At 41.4% G+C, this 21,238-nt stretch overlaps 1 protein-coding gene across 1 annotated transcript; it reads left to right on the forward strand.

Annotated features, from left to right (window-relative positions):
- Window positions 1-7,380: 7,380 nt before the first annotated feature.
- sem1 (SEM1 26S proteasome subunit) lies at window positions 7,381-11,958 on the forward strand. The gene is made up of 3 exons (XM_024135569.2): window positions 7,381-7,523; window positions 7,973-8,066; window positions 11,709-11,958. The coding sequence occupies exons 1-3, from the start codon at window positions 7,448-7,450 to the stop codon at window positions 11,752-11,754; spliced, it is 216 nt and encodes a 71-aa protein (XP_023991337.1). The 5' UTR covers window positions 7,381-7,447; the 3' UTR covers window positions 11,755-11,958.
- The last annotated feature ends 9,280 nt before the right edge of the window (window positions 11,959-21,238 follow it).

The raw sequence follows: 21,238 nt of genomic DNA on the forward strand, positions 1-21,238 counted from the left end.
TACTGGAGCGCCAAGTCTAAGTCCAAAAGGCTCCTTAAAAGCTTCTACCCCCAAGCCATAAGACTGCTGAACAATGAATCAAATGGCCACCCGGACTATTTACATTGACACCCCCCCTTTGTTTTTACACTGCTGCTACTTGCTGTTTATTATCTATGCATAGTCACTTTACCCCTACCTACATGTACAAATTACCTCGACTAACCTGTACATTGACTCGGTACCGGTACCCCCTGTATAGGCTGCTGCCTACACTGAGACCCAATCACTGGACACTTTAATAAATGGATCTCTAGTCACTTTAAACAATGCCACTTTAAATAATGCGACTTTAATAATGTTACATATCTTACATTACTCATATCACATGTATATGCTGTATTGAGACCCAATCACTGGACACTTTAATAAGTGGATCACTAGTCACTTTAAACAATGCCACTTTAAATAATGCGACTTTAATAATGTTACATATCTTACATTTCTCATATCACATGTATATACTGTATTTTATACCATCTACTGCACCTTGCCTCTGCCGCTCGGCCATCATTCATCCATTTATTTATATGTACATATTCTCATTCACCCCTTTAGATTTGTGTGTATTAGGTAGTTGTTGGGGAATTGTTAGATTGCTTGTTAAATATTACTGCACTGTTGTAACTAGAAGCACAAACATTTCGCTACACTCAAATTAACATCTGCTAACCATGTGTATGTGGCCAATAAAATGTGATTTGATTTGATTTAGCCTCGGTATTGTTATTTTATTGTGTTACTTTTTTTATTTTTTCACCTATTTTATTCAGCACGTGACAAATAAAATTTGATTTGATAATATGAATCTGAAAGTTAATTATATTCTCCCCACTTAAGTAGTTTATGCACAATGGACTTTTTCTGTTTGAAACTTCTGAAATTGACTGTAAAGACACACACAGCGCATCCCGGCGCAGAAACTCAATGAAGGAGAAGAAATAATTATTGAGCAGTAATGACTTTGCTGCGCTGGGAGAAGCTCCTTCTGTGCATGCCTACTCTTGCATACTTCCTATTATTTTTTAACATTAACCACCTCAATGCAAATAACCATACTTGTGAGGTGAATCCAAATTGATATGGTAAACTTTGACAATTTACATATCGTTTGCAACATACAAATATAGAKGTAAACAGACTACTTGCGTTCACTCGATTCCTGCAGACCGCCCTCAACAACATACAATACCTGCAAGTACTCTAGAGGGACGGGGACAAAACCACATTGGTGGCATGGAGAGGTGTGGGGGAATTGTAAAATACTAATAATTACAACTCTGTAAATAACCCATTCAAGCTGTGAAAACAGAGAAAATTAAGAAGAGAAGAGACAAGACTAGAATCCGACCAATGGGATCTGGATGCTGGGGCAAACCCGAACCCAGGTGATCACCACCATCAGTCTCTGCACCCTCGGCCCTCTCGCCATCTAGTGGGTCTAACTACTTAATAAGTAGCTGTTAGAGGTTTCCTGGACATAGTCCAGACCCCATAGAGGCCCTCAGAACTGTTGCAGACCCCCAAGAACACAAGGAGAGCTTCATTTATCAATCAGACCAATCAGGAGGCCACTTCCTGGGTTAGGGACGAATGGGACGGCCACATGTTGGGGATTACGCCTGAATTCCATACTGATGTAAAACCACCTGAAAGACACTAACAGTTACAGTTATTGATTAGAAGCCAGAGTTGCATCGAAGTAAGCCATTAAAACACAGTATATATATATATTTCATGCCACGACTAAAGCAAGCAACATAAAATGCTTGAAATGTTTTAAATATTTGACATCATCATATTCAAATGAGGGATTGTCTGAAGTATGGCTAATGGGATAATAATGATGCTAACACAGTAGGCCTACAGGATGCTCAGCTTGATGGGTGAATCCTCTCACGCTGGTGACAAGTCAACATAGGTAAAAGAGGGTACGTCCCAAATAGCACCCTATTCACCATTTAGTGTACTACATTTGACCAGGGTCCCATGGTAGTGCACTGTGTAGGGAATAGGTGCCATTTAGGACGCAAAGAGTTACATAGAAAAGAGAGCCGTCACCTGAAGCATGTTGTGTCATTCATCCTTATTTTTCCCCTGCGATGACAAATGACAGGTAGGAGGGTAGCATGGTAGAGGGTAGAAGCAAGTATTAGAGCCAAGCAGCTTGTCACCCCTTCACTGGGCCCCATGCTGAGGGACGACCTCTTTACACGGTCATACCAGGTCATATACCAGGACCCAATAGGAGAGAGAGAGAGAGGGAATGTGTGTGAGAGTGAGAGAGAGAGATTCTCCACAGACATGAGCACTAAACCACAGGGAGAATGGTCATATCCAGGTAGCCAGSGCTTCTCCACAGACATGTGACACGTCACCACACACACAGCACCATTGTACTGGTGACCATGGGACATGTCATCTTACAACTGATTGACTTCTGTCTGAGATCAATGCTGTCTGAGTAGAGGGAGAAAAAAATAATTTTACCATAATTTTTTGTTTGACCACTCTTTAGAGGAATAGTGGCAAAATAGTAAATTAGATAAGACTTTTCATTAAAAAAAAAAGTATATATATTTTTGTAATTAAATAAATATTTTTTATTGTGCATGTGATTTCATACAAAATATCGCCTCTCTACTCTCTTTATAGAGTAGGATCTAATGCATTTCAAATGTAACATTCATATTTGCGTCRACATTAACCAAAACCCAGGGAATGGCTCTAGAACAGTACGAGAACATGTTGCTTAATGGGTACTCTCACTGAGAGCACCGCTCACAGAAGGTAAGATGGTAAGAGTGTCCAAGTGCTTTTCACATACTCCAGAGCTAAGCAGACTTGTCCGGGATCATAGGATAGCAGCATGGATGTAAAGTCAATGTGAAATTACAGGCTATTAGTAGTTTCTCATTCATCATTGGAATAAATAGCATTTTGTAATGTTGGAGACACCATATCATGGTGATTTAATTGACAAAACAGTAACAAATGGTATCTAATGAGAAACTATTGTTATTTAAAAAGTAAATACGTAATATAGGTCCACACGTGTATTTGTATAAATGTTGAATGTAATTAATGTGCTGTCATTAAAATCCCATTTTTTCACATTTCTTTGAATCAATATTATTAAAACACTAATCACATGAAATTTGCATATGTACAGATGTGTAAATTGTCAAATGTACAAGATATGAATTGTAAACTGCATATTGTCTCGGTACTAACACATTGGAAAAGGGAACCCCCTGTGTTCACAGATCTGAAACAAGGAACTGGGGGTCCTCCTGTACCTCTGTCTGTTTTTGGAACTCGAGATAGACGACCCCCCCCCCCCCCCCCTTTAATTTCTACCTTGCTGATAGTATTTATCAGCGACGTCCTGATAAAAACAAAATATGCAATTTAAGCCTGAGCAGGGCTAAGCCGCCGAGGAGGACAGGATTACCTGGGGGCTGGTTGGGACAGACATCAGATTGTATTGTCATAAAGGGGCCATTGGCCTCTTGGCAAACTGTACCTCAAGCCCCAGATGACAGGCCTTTTCAAGACAGACAGGGGGAGAAAATATGAAACTTAAATTCTTCATGACAGACAAATTAATGAGTCACAAAATAAGAGAATAAAACAGAGAAAACTAACATTTATGTTAACCTCTCTCGCATACATTTATTCAAATTKATATTTTTGTTCCTTATTTGATCATCGTTTTCATATTTCCCTTTGAAATAACTGTCCTTTTCTTTTATTAATGGAGAGAGGGTTCACCATACAAAACACAATGGCCCAGACTTAGTGACTGGATGGGATTAAGTTTAATACCAAATCTTGACAGACATATCCTGGAAGCATATAAATCCCATCCGATTTTGGAAGAGAGCAAAGCTGACATGTTTTTCTGGGATTTATCTTATTAATTGGATGGTTAAGTCCATCTAATCCACTCTGATCGCTTACTTTGTCTCAGGGCTTTTTTTCTTCATTTTATATTCTACAGATTTTTTGCCACATTTAGKCTACCACATATCTAGGAACGTCTAAACAAAAAAATATATGATTCAACTGAATCAATATTGCAACCAAACTGTTATTTTATTTACACAAAAGACAGATGGAAATAAAAGAGAAATTACTTCATATGCAGACAAGGCAAAAAAAAAGTCAGAAGTCCCCCGGCATTTTCCTACTCAGCTTTGAGTTGGTCTATTCTATGGGAAGAGGAGTATTTCTGACATGTGGCACAATGCATGTCTGCAATGTCTGAATGACTGGAGGGGATGGAGTGATGGTCAGACAAAGGGCCCCGGGACAGGTCGACTAGACTKCTTCATCATCCTGTGTCGTCACTTTCCCTGGCATGGAAGAAGAGGTCTTGTCTGTTCCTAATCTGAAAGGGGGATCAGTCAGGTGAGAGCTGGGGGGTGAGAGTGGGGGGGTAACGGTAGAGCAGGTGATGATGGTCTAGACTCTCTATGCACACCCTCAGGGCCATATAGTGATCTGGGTCAGGATAAAGGTCCAGGCAGCGACAGATACAGACTGCCAGACTGGCTGGGCAGGCAGGGTTGGAGTCAGACTCCTCTGTCTCTGTGAAGACTTAGGGCCAGCCAGTCTGTCCTGAAGGGCTGTACGAAAGGCATGCATTTTCAGAGACGCAACACAGAGAAGAAAGTCTTGGAGTCTGGGCAGCCCTGCTTTCTTACCCTTCAACCCTCTCTCCCTCCCTCTCTCCCATACCTGGGAGACTCCAGGCGCCACAGTGTAACTGCAGTCTCAGGTATGCTGCTGCAGGACACTACTACACTATCTTTCCAGGGTTCTATAGCCTACCTGGAATCAGAAGAGTCATCCTTCTACTGCATTCCATTCGATTCCTCCTACTAAGCTAATCTATTCATTGTATGTGGTGTATGACAGTTTTTGGAAAAGCCATTTTTGATGGTTGTTCCCCAATCCCGATACAGTATTCTCACATCAAACAAGAACTGTCACATTAAATTTAACATGAAAGTATTTCCTCCAACTTGTTGTTGTGTAGTACAGTATTGGCCTCTTCTTTTCCTTGTTCTGTTCTCCCTCCCTCTACTCCCCTTCCTCTTAATGTTGTGGCATTGTCGTCATGTGTAAGGGTTTAGGATGATTACAAAATAATTTGAAAATAGAATAAGTGAGCAGCCTACATTGAGGTTCATCGTCTGTCAGCATGGTGACATCTGCAGGGGCAATTTTCATTGTGGTGCGTGTGGTTTTGTGGTAGATGTGCTCTCATTTATCTAAACTACATACTAAGCTGTGGCTGCTGGTTCATTATTCAAACAGGCAACATGGACAAGAATGCACATTTGTTCCTCAATGAAAAATCTTCACTTAAATTTGGGTGATTTCTGTGTATTTTTTGTGGGACTGAAGGACTGCGAGGGCTTTGTGTTTTAAGTAAGAAGGATTTGAGTGTGATTATGCTTTGACAATGCTGCATTTACTTTTTCACAAATCATAAGTTTGATTGACTGATATTAAACAGTCTGAATTAGTTTCATTTTTAAATGATTGTGAGCTACAGTTGACAAGATCATTTACCTGGTCCTTGCCTAAAAAAATCCGACAGTCTGGAACAAAGCACTGCAAAAAAACTGGAATGTTTCTTTCCAAGCCAGAATGTTGAATAAGATTACATTTGAACTTATTCTGCGCTCTACCAGTTGTCTGTGCGGTAGGTCCTTCAGATGGTCTAAACTTTTTACAAAATATCCACAGGAAAGTATTATTTAGCCCACTTTTTAATAATAATAATATAACAATAATACATTTTATTTAGCAGACACCTTTCAGGGTACTCAAGGACATCTTACATTAACAGTAGGCCTACATGATTGGTAAATAATGTATTGTGTCATTTTTGAGTCACCTTTACTGTAAATAAGAATAGAATACATTTCTTAACACTTCTACATGAATTATCCATGATTTCAGATAATCCTGAATGAATCGTGAATAATGATTAGTGTGAAAGTTACAGACACACAAATATCATACCCTGAAGACATGCTGACCTCTCACCATTACAATAACAGGGAAGGTTAGCTTTTTTGGGGGGGGGGGTGATATTTGTGAGTATATAATTTTTTTAGTCATCATTATTCACGATTCATTCTGGATTATCTGTAATCATGGTAGCACCCACATTCATGTAGACGTGTTTAGAAATATATTCTATTCTTATTTACAATAAAAGTTAACCCAAAATGAGACAATACGTTATTTACCATTAATTTCTATTGGGCACAAAATWATCTGAAACATAACAAAAACAAACAGCAAACGGATCCAACAAATTTGTTGAGTCACAAGCTTGACATAGTAATTTCATGCAATGAATATGGGACCAAATACTTAACTGTTTAATACTTTAATACACATAAGTGAGTTTGTCCCAATACTTTTGATTTCAAATCTAACGTTCTGAAGTATAGAGCCAAAATAAGAAATAATGCTTCACTGTCCCAATAATTATGGAGGGCACTGTATGTACAGTATACTGAGAAGGCACAGACGGGGGGATAGGACAGTCAACAATAGACCACAGGCTATAGATTATAGGCATCCTTGAAGAGGTGTGTTTTTAGGAAGTTTTTGAATTAAATGAATGCATTTGCATGTGTGGGGGGAGTGCATTCCGGTTGCCTGGTGGCAGAGCAGCTGAAGGCCCGGGCACCCACGGTGGAGAGGCGGAATGGGGGAGTGACAAGGAGACCAGCAGAGTTGAAGCGGAGGGAGCAGGAGGGGGGATAGGCTGGGAGAAGGTCAGAGAGGTAGGTGCGTGGTTGGTTGTGGAGGGCTTTGTAGGTGAGGAAAGGTCGCTGGTTGGAATAACCGAGCCGACAMGGTGAAAAATCTGTCAATGTGCTGATATTTTTTAATTTCTTTATTTTTACCTTTGGATTATGTGTGTATTGTTTTCTAGATATTATTCCTGCACTGTTGGAGATATAAACACCAGCGATAACATCTGCAAATCTGTGTACGCGACCAATAACCTGATTTGATTTGAGCACTTAAACCCTATTTTATCCCAGGGGTGCAGTACTACTATGGCTGACCCTGTAAAACAAACAACACATTTCACTGCACCTATCCGGTGTATGTGAAAATCTAAATAAATAGCCTATGGAAAAAACAGACACGAAAAATAACTCAACATAGCTACACATCAACATACAGTATGCTGATTTAAATTATTTACCTTCGTGCAGAATCAGGAGCATCGTGTGACATGGGATTCTGTTGGCAGAGCACTCTCTGCCCATGAGCACCAGCCTTCTCTCGAACCTCCACTATCCCATAAACCCTCTCGCTGGAAGTCCATTTGTTCACGATAGACCCGCGCAACGAAAAGGCAGTTAACATGTCTGACAAGAAACAGACTGTAGATTTGGGATTATTAGAGGAGGACGATGAGTTTGAAGAATTCCCAGCCGAGGGTAAATTAATTCTAGTTCAATGTGTTACTAATGTTAACCCGTTTTCACTGAATTGTCTTATTTAGCGATAACTTTTCAGACTGGGCCCAACAGTGACTCGGCTAGCAAGCTAGCTAGTTATGCTAACGTCATTGAATAAAAATGTAACTAGCTAGTGTGCTAGCAGCTAACCAGCTAGTTAGATATCTATGTTCACTGATAGCGAATTATCGATTATACTGGCGACAACTTTACCTAGTTAAACGTTAGCCAACTAAGGTCAACTATAATGTAAACAACACACAACATATAAAAGCCAGTTAATTGACTTTAATGTTAGTTAGCTTGCTACGTTAGCTATCCAACTAGCTAGCGTAGTAACTAGTTGAGTAAGAGTTACTTGTTCGGTAGTTGCTTGTCAACTAACGTTTTATAATTTGTAATTCTCATAATTGTATTTATGTGTTCAGATTGGACTGGGTTGGATGAGGATGAAGATGCCCACGTGTGGGAAGACAACTGGGATGATGACAATGTAGAGGACGACTTCTCTAATCAACTAAGGTAGCCACCTCCCACATTTTACTTATGACAAATCATTGTACCCCACTCAGCATCTCATCCCTAGAAATGAGAAGTACCACTCCGTTTAAGGGACGTGATGCTTTGATTTTTGAGTAGGCCTATATGATTTGACATGATATGGCAATGGTAACTAAACAGTAATAATGGTTATGCTAAATGTTTAGCCACAGCAGATTTCATCAGGCTTTAGATGGAGAGTCTCTGAGGAGAGGAGAGTACTTGGTAGTTGTAGGGTGTCCAATCAAAAATGCATGTTTTGACCAATGGGTAAAATAATGTTAATTGTGTAGATAATCCTCTAAGAAAACAAATGGTCCAAACCCTGCACCATTGAGAGGATCTTGACTGTCTGTATCACAGCATGGTATGGCAACTGCTACAGAGGGTAGTACGTACAGCCCAGTACATCACTGGGGCCGAGCTCCCTGCCCTTAAAATGGTCAGACTCCAGTAGGGCGGTCCAAAACTTTAAAAAATCTTGGCTTACCAAGAGTCGTCTGGTCTTTTGACCAATCGATTGGTCTAAATGTTAAAACGTCTTCAGTATAACCTAATAACAGTTCTGTAGGAATGAGGTTTGTGCAGTAGGCCTAATACATTATCACAGCATATTGGCTATATGCCTGGCCTGCCAATATTGTTCTTCTCAGACCATATTATATTTCAAAACTCGAGCGTTGATAACAAAATAGATCAGTTGGTGTATCACTTCCGAGGCACAGCTGAGACTAAATTGAAGTAATTTTCAAATTAGCTTTTTTATTTTACTGTGCTGATGGTACCTTCATCTGATGGTCATGGTGCTTTCAAGACAACTGGGAACTCGCAAGCTCTACAAAGATGCCAGAGTTTCCAACTTGGAATTCTGAATTGGATCCCAGTCTGATCAAATTTTTATTTGACTTCCCAGTTGTTTTTAACACTTGGAAGTCGAAGATTTCCGAGTTCTCACTTGTTTTGAGCACTGCATTAGTAGTGCCTTTCACAGTCCCTGCTCTCTCCTTCCTTTCCTCCAGTGAGACTGACCAGAGAGAGGGGACACTATCTTCCACCTGATGGTGGAATTCTAGTCGCACCGAATCTGCCTCAGGCACAAATTCATATTGTTCCTATGACCAGAGAAAGGGAAATATTCCTCCATATTAAAATGAACACGTCAAGCTGTTAATATTTATAAAAACGCAGGGCTATCGATACACTTGGCTACTCATTCATTGCAGCTGCAGCGCGAGTGGAAGTAGGGAGAAGTGCATTTAATGCTTTGTAATAGTGTTGAACAAAAACAATGACAGTGCTTTTAACTTGAACTCACTCATAGAAACAGCAGCTCTTTGCGGTATTCATTGACAGTCTTTCTGGTCATGGTTTTAAAAGTTAGGAAATCTCACTTAGGCTAGTATCAAACTTCTRTAGCCATGGTTGTGGAAGCTGTAGGAACGGTGATTTGAGCTATCCGATTGGCCAGCGCAGTAGGTGAATTMGATTTAGCCACAGCTCTCCTGGTCCATTGGGCAGGCAGTTATTTATTAAAATTTTTCTCATGCAGATTATGTTTCCAAAATAGAACACTTTCCCTACCCGGTGCGCAGGGCTTCTGAATCAACTTCACTTACCGCCAACAGAGGAAAAAACTAAAAAGGAGTGCAAGCCTTTGACTTTTCTACAGAAATGTTTGTTGGTCGACTAGGAATGCCTTGAAGATCAACCACTGATCTACACCTTTAAAAATCATCACTATCGTAATCCGTTCAAAAGTTATTGGAGTTTTTACCCTTGTACGATGGTCAGAATTAGGGTGACTAAATCAATGAAGGCCAGAGAAAAAAAGTGGTAAAAACCCTGGAAACTGGATTCTGTGCAAAAATTAAGGCTGCTGGCTACCTGACAGGCTCACTTTCCTATTGAACTTGTTATATTTCTTATCGAATCGGCGGGACATAAAACAATATAGAGGTAAGATAGATTTTGATTTTGATACATGACGTATTTTCATATTAGCACATGCTTTTCTAATTTGAAATTCCTGTTATTTTTCAAAGATTTCTCACAAAAACAAGCATATCTCTGAAATGTCAATGGAGCACAGAGCGTATACCAAGCTTTTTATTCTCAAAGCCTTTTACATTTAATTCAGCTCATTTCATGCTAATTCTGCTTTTTGCGACCCGCGGTAACAACTTTGACATGGACGGCCACAAAATGTGAAATCCTCAAAAGTTGTTACGAGAAACCTGCACCGCTATGTCAACCGAGCTCAGTGTTCATTATCTGATCTATTAGTTTACGAAATCTGACGTTTAGGATATAATGTTAATGATATGTTAGAGAAAGACCCCATTGAATGATTCAGAACATAAAGAATTACATAAGACTTGGTAAAATGTAATTTATGACATAAGGGAGTGAAATTTCACCACCAAAATGTGTTTTTCATCTTGTCTTTTTATCAATGCTTCATGATTGGTGATCTGATTCTTGAGTTGATAGCATCCGAACGTACCAGGAGGATTCAATCGGACACTCTCGTAGAAATCCGACTTCCCGAGTCGGAAATAGCCTAACCTCTATAAATGACCCTCCTAAATCAGAGTTCTAAGTGGGGAAACTCAAACCAGAATGATGATTCACGAGTTGTGACGTTTCATCACTGAGCTTTCACCTTTTTTACCAAGAAGATGGTAAAACACAACCATTTACAACCTTGATGATGTAGCCTACTTAATTTGATCCATCCAATCTATTGTTTGACATACTGTCAAAGTAAGCAAGCCAACTGAATACTAATAATAATWATWATWATWATTATTATTAGCAATGTTAGCCATCTTATTCGTCTAGCTAAATTCAAGCTTAAATCTCATTGGTAGAAGTTGTTCCGATTTCAAAAGAACCTCTGATGCTTTCGTGACATGTTTCAGAGTTCACCAACTGAGAGTTACGAGAATGCATATTTTCTGGTGGATGAGGCATTCTGTTGTCTGGATAGGCCTGATGAAGGCTCCTGCTTCCAGCTGTTCATCTTCGTGGTGTCTCTTTTCTTACATAGGGTGACATTTGTCAGCATAATTGCGTGTCATTTGTTAATGATTATGCAGGCTTTGAATAATACGAACAGTCTACAATGTGTGCTTCTTGAGTAATTGTCAGCAATATGTGTTTTTATTTATGGACATGTTTATGCTACTCTTGTTGAATAATCAACTGTTGTATTGACTTGAAGTGGCCAGTCTGTTTTCATTTTTGAGTGTAAGCTACTTCAGACAATTATATTGCATTGTTTTATTCAAACCTTTTATGGCTACTATTAAGACATTTATAGAAGACCTCATATATGATTATGTTATAAGTCCATAACCTAGTACAAGTATGCCGTAGCTGACTGCGTTGTATTTCTTCAGTCGTATAATAAGAACTCTTTTCTTAATCAACATAGATGGCCACTTGTACTTTAACCTCCGGCACTGCTTAGATGTGTTCCAAATGGCATCCCTTTCCCTACTTTTGATCAGGGCCCATATGGTTCTGGTTAAAAGTAGTGCACTAAATGGGGAATAGTGGACCATTTGGGACATAACCCTTGTAATCACCTCGATTGACTGATCCTTTTTTTTCTCTCTGCAGAGCGGAGCTGGAGAAACATGGGTACAAGATGGAGACGTCGCAGTAGCCGCCGAGTCCACACGGCTGTTGAGATTGGATAGGGATGGACTTGATGTTTTTAATATTTGTAACATCATACTTAAAATGGAGGATGTTTAACTTGCTAAACGCGCACACATTTTTGTACGAAACCTTAGCACGAGTAAAGTGTTTCACGAGTAAATTCCCCCCTCAGAGTTATGTATACATTAAAGATGGTTCTGTTCAAGTACCCGTTCACATACTCTTATTTATGCACATTTTCCATCTCTTTATATATAATCAGCTGGTCAGTTACTGCTTTAATATAAATCCATATTTTACAGTGTTATGTTTTTACTATAAAGACCACTTTGGTCCAGGGCTTTGGTTTAACATCCATTTAAATACCACTTTTTGTTAGAGCCATTGATTTAAAATGTAGCTTTACTGCCTGCACAACACTTAACCTACGTTTTAATGGTCCAGTAATTATTGGCCTGTGTGACACACTCCATCTATTTTAATCCACAATATGAATGTTGCATGATGTTAGTAAAGAGTCAAGTGCTGCACTGCACATTTTTCCATTGTAATGCTCTTAGTTTGAAAACTACCACCCATTTTTCACATGGTCACTCTCCAATATTAAACCATTCAATGAACAGGTGTGTGTCATTCAGAAGTGGGTGGAGAGAAACACACACACACACGCAGCGAGATGTGTGCATAAATTGTGGGTGGGTGTGTGGAGGATGATCCACACACAGGGATGCGTGTTCCCCTCTGCTGTCTACATTCCCTCTGAGCTCATGGCGTTGGGGCTGGGTCTCAGTCTGAAGGAGAGATTATCCACTGCCGTGTTTGTCAGGGGCAGGGAGGTGGTCTCAGCATGGGGGGCCCTGCCTGGGCCTGCCCTACTCCCGACCAGGCCCTGCTTTTCCGGCTCCACACAGCAGGGACCCCCTCACTGAACCGGAGGCCAATTTAGTCCAGCCACACTCGCCCCGGCAAAATGATTTCGCTGCATTTGTGGACTCTCAGTCCCACAGTCTTAATGAGAAGAAATGGATGCCAGTAAAACCTGCCTGCCAGCATGCTGTAGAAGAGAAGAGATGCTTCCTCTTCTCCAGTGTTGCTCCCTCTGCTCTTTATATGTTGCTGGTAGACCTGCGATAGCTTGTTAGAATAGCAATTAGGAAAGTTTTCTACACGTACTGTTTTCCAGTGTTTCTCTACATATTATTGATTATGGTTGTATTATTAGATACAGTCCTGATTTCCTGTTCAAAACAAAATGGGTTGATTTATCTCATCTATCCTCCACCACTGTAGGCAAAACAGACCATCCTGTCGTCTGTCTTTGCCAGATGATTTTACATCTATGATCTATTGCTCATGGCTGCCGTTCGTAATGGTGTGTCTCTTTTTAAGGTATGTTCTCTGATATTTGTGAAGTTGCACAGGTGTAAGTCCTCAAGATGAGAGGGTATCTCCCCAGAGGTTATAGCTCCCTCTTCACCAGTGATTATGCCAAACACTCGTCTGCAGACCACAATCCAACCGCTCCCTTGTGTGTAAAGCCCTTATGACACTTTCTGATTTCTCCAACTGTTCAGAATGGAATTTCAATTAGTCCAAAATGAACATTTGGTGTCTTTAGACTTTATAGACCCCATTTGAACTTGCAGTTGTGGGTTCTACTAGTGCAATATAAAATGTATAAATTTTGACACAAATTTAGGATGTGGAACTAAGATTGACACATTACACAAAGATGCTCACGTTTACTTATGCCGTTAAGCTAAGTGCCAAGAGCCAGATCATTATTTTAATTGTTGGAAAGGCAACGGAGTGAGAGAATCGGTAAGTGCGAGAAATGGAGGAGAACACAGCCATTTTGTTTGTGCTGAGAGTGGCAGGTTGTCTCCCTGCCACTCTGGGTTGTCTGGGTTGTCTCCCTGGGCCTCTGTGCCCCCCCCCCCCCCAATTGCTTTTCATTTACCTAACTTTTGTCACATAATTCACCTTGACATGGGCAGTCTGCCCACTTTGACCACTGTTGATGTGTCAACAATCACATTTCTTGTTTGAACTGAACCCCAATGAGGATTTATTTTTGGAAGGTAACATGATTTCAATTTGGACCACTGTTTCATCAATAGACTGCTCCAGTTGCTTTTGTCCACTTTGTCACAAAAAAAAGCATCTGTACATGAAACCCTGGATCATGGTTTGACCATTGTCTTATGTGCTGGCAACCAGCAAGAGGTCTCTATAAAAACAGAAAATACTACTGAATACCACACATTTTGTAACATTACAGTTCTATTGTTCCTCTGGCCTGTGGGCGATGTATGGATCCATCCCACTGTGTCAACACTGTAGAGAGGGGAGACACAGCATCCTCCCAGGCTATACTTTACTTCCTTCAGACCCTGGTTGGTACTGCGGTCGTTCCAGGGTTCTGCGACCGCAGCAGGCCTCTCCACCACCAGCCAAGAAAGACGGGGGCCGTCGTAGTCGTGCAGGCAGGGGGACGCGCAGCTGCTACAATAATAAGCCTAATTGCACGTTTCTTTTGTGGGGCTGAAATTAGTGGCAGACACTGCTACATACAATGCCCCCCCCCCCAAAAAAAACCTTGAGTAAAAAAAAAATAGAAAAAGTGACACGAGGGGGCGAGTCATTCACCAGAGAGAGAGACCCATCAACGCCCACGGCCAAGCGTCGTACCACACCTGCACTCGCCCTCGCTAAAGTAAACACAGATAATAAGGTGTAATTACTTTAGAAAATAATAGCGAGGAGGGCTCCCTCATGTGACAATGTCTGGCCTGTTTATTGTGGGGCTGAAACAACCTCAGGATAGGGTAGAAAGAATGAGTGGCCCCAGAGCAAGGCAGACATCACTTTCAATGAGGACCCTGCTTTTTTAATGTCTAGCCCGAGTAATTTGTGTGCTTCGTCACCTCAATGGGGATTGACCTTGAGAGTGTGGGCCGGGTGGGTTTTCAGTATGGCAATAAGTTGGACATTAAAGTGATGTAGCCCTGATAAAGAGTTTTGTTTTGTTCCATGTGTTTTACACTACACCCAGTCTAGTTCCCATCTGTTTCTCCATCACACATATTAAAGTTAAGTTCAAAGGGGATAGACTCGTCATAGACCATAGAACATGACACTGGACAGTTCAGACAGTAGGATCATACTGGAGCTTCAGTTTCGTTCAGGAGCGGACAGGCCTTAAACACATCTGACGTGTTCTCACACAGAGAGAAAGAGAAGGGAATGTTTCTTTTTAACGCCATCAGTGGCGGTTGATCACTATGAAAACACAGACTTTAGTTTGATGTCAGTGTGGATTATGGACTTCCCTGCTGCAGCAGAGCAGTTTGACATTCCTCTTCTCTTTGGTCTGGGAGGAATTTTGAGGGAATGAGTGTATAATCTCTCAAAGACATTGAGCAAGAGGTCACTCTCAGCCTAACGTGAATGTGATATAGACATGCATGGTCCTGCATAGACAATGGTAGAAAACAGTTAGTGTGTCCCAAATGGGACTCTATTCCCTATATAGTGCCCAACTTTTGTCATTTGCTATGCAGCCAGTGAAATTCAGTGTGAGCATCATGGAGCTGCTGATGGTACTACTATACTTTACCTTATATGAAGACTTGACTGCAAGGGCCTAATCAAAAATACAGTAATAAAACAACGTGGAAAAGACGGCCAGTATTCATTCACTATATGTTATGCTATAGCACTGTCACATCTGCCTACAATACAGTAAAGAACACGCCACGGTAAAATTGAGAAAAAGTGGAAAATAGAAGTGTGCTAATCCAGAGTGATAAAAAATGAATTGCCCAACATCTGGGTGACATTTTGTCACATACTGTTACTAACGAATCACTACAGTCGTATTAACTGATTTGTGTAATCATGACTCAACCTGTTACAGATGGATCACTACAGTCATATTAACTGATTTGTGTAACCATGACTCAACCTGTTACTGACGGCTCACTACAGTTGTATTGACTAATTTGTGTAATCATGACTCAACCTGTTACAGATGGATCACTACAGTCGTATTAACTGATTTGTGTAACCATGACTCAACCTGTTACTGACGGCTCACTACAGTTGTATTGACTAATTCATGTAATCATGACTCAACCTGTTACTGACGGATCACTACAGTTGTATTGACTAATTAGTGTAATCAAGACTCAACCTGTTACTGACGGATCACTACAGTCGTATTGACAGATGAATGTAACCATGACTCAACTTGTTACTGACGGATCACTACAGTCGTATTGACAGATGAATGTAACCATGACTCAACCTGTTACTGACGGATCACTACAGTCGTATTGACAGATGAATGTAACCATGACTCAACTTGTTACTGAGGGATCACTACAGTCGTATTGACAGATTAATGTAACCATGACTCAACCTGTTACTGACGGGTCACTACAGTCGTATTGACTGATTTGTGTAATCATTTACATTTACATTTAAGTCATTTATCAGACGCTCTTATCCAGAGCGACTTACAAATTGGTGCATTCACCTTATGATATCCAGTGGAACAACCACTTTACAATAGTGCATCTAACTCTTTTAAGGGGGGGGGGGGTTAGAAGGATTACTTTATCCTATCCTAGGTATTCCTTAAAGAGGTGGGGTTTCAGGTGTCTCCGGAAGGTAGTGATTGACTCCGCTGACCTGGCGTCGTGAGGGAGTTTGTTCCACCATTGGGGTGCCAGAGCAGCGAACAGTTTTGACTGGGCTGAGCGGGAACTGTACTTCCTCAGAGGTAGGGAGGCGAGCAGGCCAGAGGTGGATGAACGCAGTGCCCTTGTTTGGGTGTAGGGCCTGATCAGAGCCTGAAGGTACGGAGGTGCCGTTCCCCTCACAGCTCCGTAGGCAAGCACCATGGTCTTGTAGCGGATGCGAGCTTCAACTGGAAGCCAGTGGAGAGAGCGGAGGAGCGGGGTGACGTGAGAGAACTTGGGAAGCTGTCTCTTATACACATCTAGATGTGTATAAGAGACAGACACTATACCCTGTCTAGTTCCCACCTGTTTCTCCATCACACTACACTACACCCTGTCTAGTTCCCACCTGTTTCTCCATCACACTACACTACACCCTGTCTAGTTCCCACCTGTTTCTCCATCACACTACACTATACCCTGTCTAGTTCCCACCTGTTTCTCCATCACACTACACCGTAACCCTGTCTCTTATACACATCTAGATGTGTATAAGAGACAGGGAGATGACAAGTGCCTGGATTAGGACCTGCGCCGCTTCCTGTGTGAGGCAGGGTCGTACTCTGCGAATGTTGTAGAGCATGAACCTACAGGAACGGGTCACCGCCTTGATGTTAGTTGAGAACGACAGGGTGTTGTCCAGGATCACGCCAAGGTTCTTAGCACTCTGGGAGGAGGACACAATGGAGTTGTCAACCGTGATGGCGAGATCATGGAACGGGCAGTCCTTCCCCGGGAGGAAGAGCAGCTCCGTCTTGCCGAGGTTCAGCTTGAGGTGGTGATCCGTCATCCACACTGATATGTCTGCCAGACATGCAGAGATGCGATTCGCCACCTGGTTATCAGAAGGGGGAAAGGAGAAGATTAATTGTGTGTCGTCTGCATAGCAATGATAGGAGAGCTGTCTCTTATACACATCTAGATGTGTATAAGAGACAGGTGGAGAGGAGGATCTCATGGTTCACAGTATCAAAGGCAGCCGATAGGTCTAGAAGGATGAGAGCAGAGGAGAGAGAGTTAGCTTTAGCAGTGCGGAGCGCCTCCGTGACACAGAGAAGAGCAGTCTCAGTTGAATGACTAGTCTTGAAACCTGACTGATTTGGATCAAGAAGGTCATTAATCATGACTCAATCTGTTACTGACGGGTCACTACAGTCGTATTGACAGATGAATGTAACCATGACTCAACCTGTTACAGATGGATCACTACAGTCGTATTAACTGATTTGTGTAACCATGACTCAACCTGTTACTGACGGGTCACTACAGTCGTATTAACTGATTTGTGTAACCATGACTCAACCTGTTACTGACGGGTCACTACAGTCGTATTGACTGATTTGTTTAATCATGACTCAACATGTGTCAATGACAGCAGTAGTATCGGGACAAAATGTAGAAGTGGTTGAAATAGATAAAGCGAATCACTTTAGAGGATCTCGCTACAATACCCTCAGCATGTAGGCCAATCATATTCCTTTAATGATAGCATTAAGATCATTCTTATGGAACACTGGATAAGAGTTTATCAGTTCAGCCTTAATTACATTTGATCCTGTATAAAGAAATAAACCTCAATGTGCTTTCCGAAGATTTTGAGTTTACAGTGACGTCCTCAACAAGCTCCCCACTGTGACTCCATCCACTATCCTTACAGACACCAATACCCAGCAATTAGGGTTTGTTTTCTATTTTTACTCCAATTGCCCCCCCCCCACTGACCATCTTTGTAAACACTTATAGCTCCCATATCAAGCCATCCATTCTACAGAGCCTAATAGCATTGGACAGTGAAGGAAGAAAAATTAACAGAACAATTTAGAGAGAGGCTTTTGCAGGCTAATTAGGCACTTGTGTTATCATCATCGCTGGTGACTTATTATCAGTGCTCTGATCATTGTAATTAATCAATCATCTGAGTCACTCATGCGCTCCTACACACTGGAAATGGGAACTAGAGCATCGGTGACCTATAAGAAGCAGGGTATGCATTTGTTTTAGCCCATATCAATTGTGGTAGTAATGTGATATACCACGTCTGTCAGCCAATCAGCATTCAGGGCTCGAACAAGCCAATTTATAATGTGCAGTAGTCCACTCCCATTTGAATAACCAATTTATTCATAGATATATGTTGCCATATAGGCCTGATTACAATATCAACAAACAAGTAATGCCACTAAGCAGACTTGGTTATCATACAATTTATACCAAATCACAAAAGTATGATATCCTATAGGAATCATACAGAACTTGCCAGCAGCATACCACCCTGCATACCACTGCTGGCTTGCTTCTGAAGCTAAGCAGGGTTGGTCCTGGTCAGTACCTGGATGGGAGACCAGATGCTGCTGGAAGTGGTGTTGGAGGGCCAGTAGGAGGCACTCTTTCCTTTGGAAAAAAATATCCCAATGCCCCAGGGCAGTGATTGGGGACACTGCCCTGTGTAGGGTGCTGTCTTTCGGATGGGAAGTTAAACGGGTGTCCTGACTCTCTGAGGTCATTAAAGATCCCATGGCACTTATCGTAAGAGTAGGGGTGTTAACCCTGGTGTCCTGGCTAAATTCCCAATCTGGCCCTCAAACCATCACGGTCACCTAATAATCCCCAGTTTACAATTGGCTCATTCATCCCCCTCCTCTCGCCTGTAACTATTCCCCAGGTCGTTGCTGTAAATGAGAACGTGTTCTCAGTCAACTTACCTGGTAAAGTAATGGATAAAAAAAACGTATTTATGTTATTGAAATACGATTACATGTTTGACCACTTCTCTGTGGTCAATCTAAAAGCTATCACATATGTACTGAGGAGGATCATCCCACTGACTGACAAACACATCAAATGGGAGAAAAACAGGCAAACACAGGCAAATTATGAACAGCCAGCGAGCGGCAGTGGGTTGGAGAGCCTGGGAGGCCTGGCACAGCCACAGTCAATTGTACTGTGTCCAACAAGGAAACTATTAATCATGTGTGAATGGCTGTCTGCTTGCAAGACAACAACAACGCTCCAAATCTCTGCCTGAGCCTGAGGCAAGACACACATCCAGCTGAATATGTAGGCATGCGGTCCCTCACACACAGACACACAAATACTGATGCACACAGTCACAAAAACTGTCTGGCATAAAGACAGACAGCCATAAACAAATGCAAGCATGCACACCAGTGGCGATCAGAACCGTTTAAGTTGAGGGTGAACGATACATTTTTTATGACCATGGCCTTATTTCTATTACAGCATATTGGATGATGGCATTCATATTCCATTCACCCAGCTCATTTTAACATGGAGAGGGTTAGGCTACTATATGATACTCTAATATTCCCTGTACCCATCATGAGGTTGCTACAACCTAGCCTATGAATGAAAGTTTACAATGTACAGTTGAAGTCGGAAGTTTACGTACACCTTAGTCAAATACATTTAAACTCCGTTTTCACAATTCCTGACATTTAATCCCAGTAAAAATTCCCTGTCTTAGGTCAGTTAGGATCACCACTTTATTTTAAGAATGTTAATGTCCAGAATAATAGTAGAGAGAATTAATTTATTTCATCTTTTATTTCTTTCATCCATTCCCAGTGGTCAGAAGTTTACATACATCAATTAGTATTTGGTAGCATTGTTTTAAATTGTTTAACTTGGGTCAATGGATGTCGGGTAGCCTTCCACAAGCTTCCCACACATATATTGGGGTGAATTTTGGCCCATTCCTCCTGACAGAGCTGGTGTAACTGAGTCAGGTTTGTAGGCCTCCTTGCTCGCACACGCGCTTTTTCAGTTCTGCGCCACATATTTTCTATAGGATGAGCGTCAGGGCTTTGTGATGGCCACTCCATACCTTGACTTTGTTGTCCTTAGCCATTTTGCCACAACTTTGGAAGTATGCTTGGTGTCATTGTCCATTTGGAAGACCCATTTGCGACCAAGCTTTAACTTCCTGACTGATGTCTTGAGATGTTGCTTCAATATATCCACATCATTTTCCTGTCTCATGATGCCATTACTTTGTGAAGTGCACCCAGTCCCTCCTGCAGCAAAGCACCCCACACATGAATGCTGAAACCCCCTGCTTCACGGTTGGGATGGTGTTCTTCGGCTTGCAAGGCTCTCCCTTTTTCCTCCAGAGATAACGATGGTCATTATGGCCAAACAGTTCTATTTTTGATTCATCAGACCAGAGGACATTTCTCCAAAAAGTATGATATTTTTCCCCATGTGCAGTGCAAACCGTAGTCTGGCTTTTTTATTGCGGTTTTGGAGCAGTGGCTTCTTCCTTGCTGAGCCGCCCTTTCAGGTTATGTCAATATAGAGATCGTTTTACTGTGAATATAGATACTTTTGTACCAAGTTTCCTCCAACATCTTCACAAGGTCCTTTGCTGTTGTTCTGGGATTGATTTGCACTTTTCGCACCAAAGTACATTCATCTCTAGGAGACAGAACGCGTCTCCTTCCTGAGCAGTATGACGGCTGTGTGATCCCATGGTGTTTATACTTATGTACTATTGTTTGTATAAGATGAACGTGGTACCTTCAGGCATTTGGAAATTGCTCCCAACGATACACCAGACTTGTGGAGGTCTACAATTTGTTTCTGAGGTCTTGGCTGATTTCTTTTGATTTTCCCATGATGTCAAGCAAAGAGGCACTGAGTTTGAAGGTAGGCCTTGAAATATATCCACAGGTACACTCCAATTGACTCAAATTATGTCAATTAGCCTATCAGAAGCTTCTAAAG

This window comes from Salvelinus sp. IW2-2015, unplaced genomic scaffold (assembly GCF_002910315.2).
Source record: "Salvelinus sp. IW2-2015 unplaced genomic scaffold, ASM291031v2 Un_scaffold495, whole genome shotgun sequence".
NCBI classification, from domain to species: domain Eukaryota; kingdom Metazoa; phylum Chordata; class Actinopteri; order Salmoniformes; family Salmonidae; genus Salvelinus; species Salvelinus sp. IW2-2015.

What these genes read in the sequence shown, in the direction of transcription:
- sem1 (XM_024135569.2), top strand. Translation starts at nt 7,448, where the DNA reads ATGTCTGACAAGAAACAGACTGTAGATTTGGGATTATTAGAGGAGGAC. An exon ending in TGAAGAATTCCCAGCCGAGG is followed by an intron (nt 7,524 to 7,972) that starts GTAAATTAATTC and finishes TTATGTGTTCAG; the next exon opens with ATTGGACTGGGTTGGATGAG. An exon ending in GACTTCTCTAATCAACTAAG is followed by an intron (nt 8,067 to 11,708) that starts GTAGCCACCTCC and finishes TTCTCTCTGCAG; the next exon opens with AGCGGAGCTGGAGAAACATG.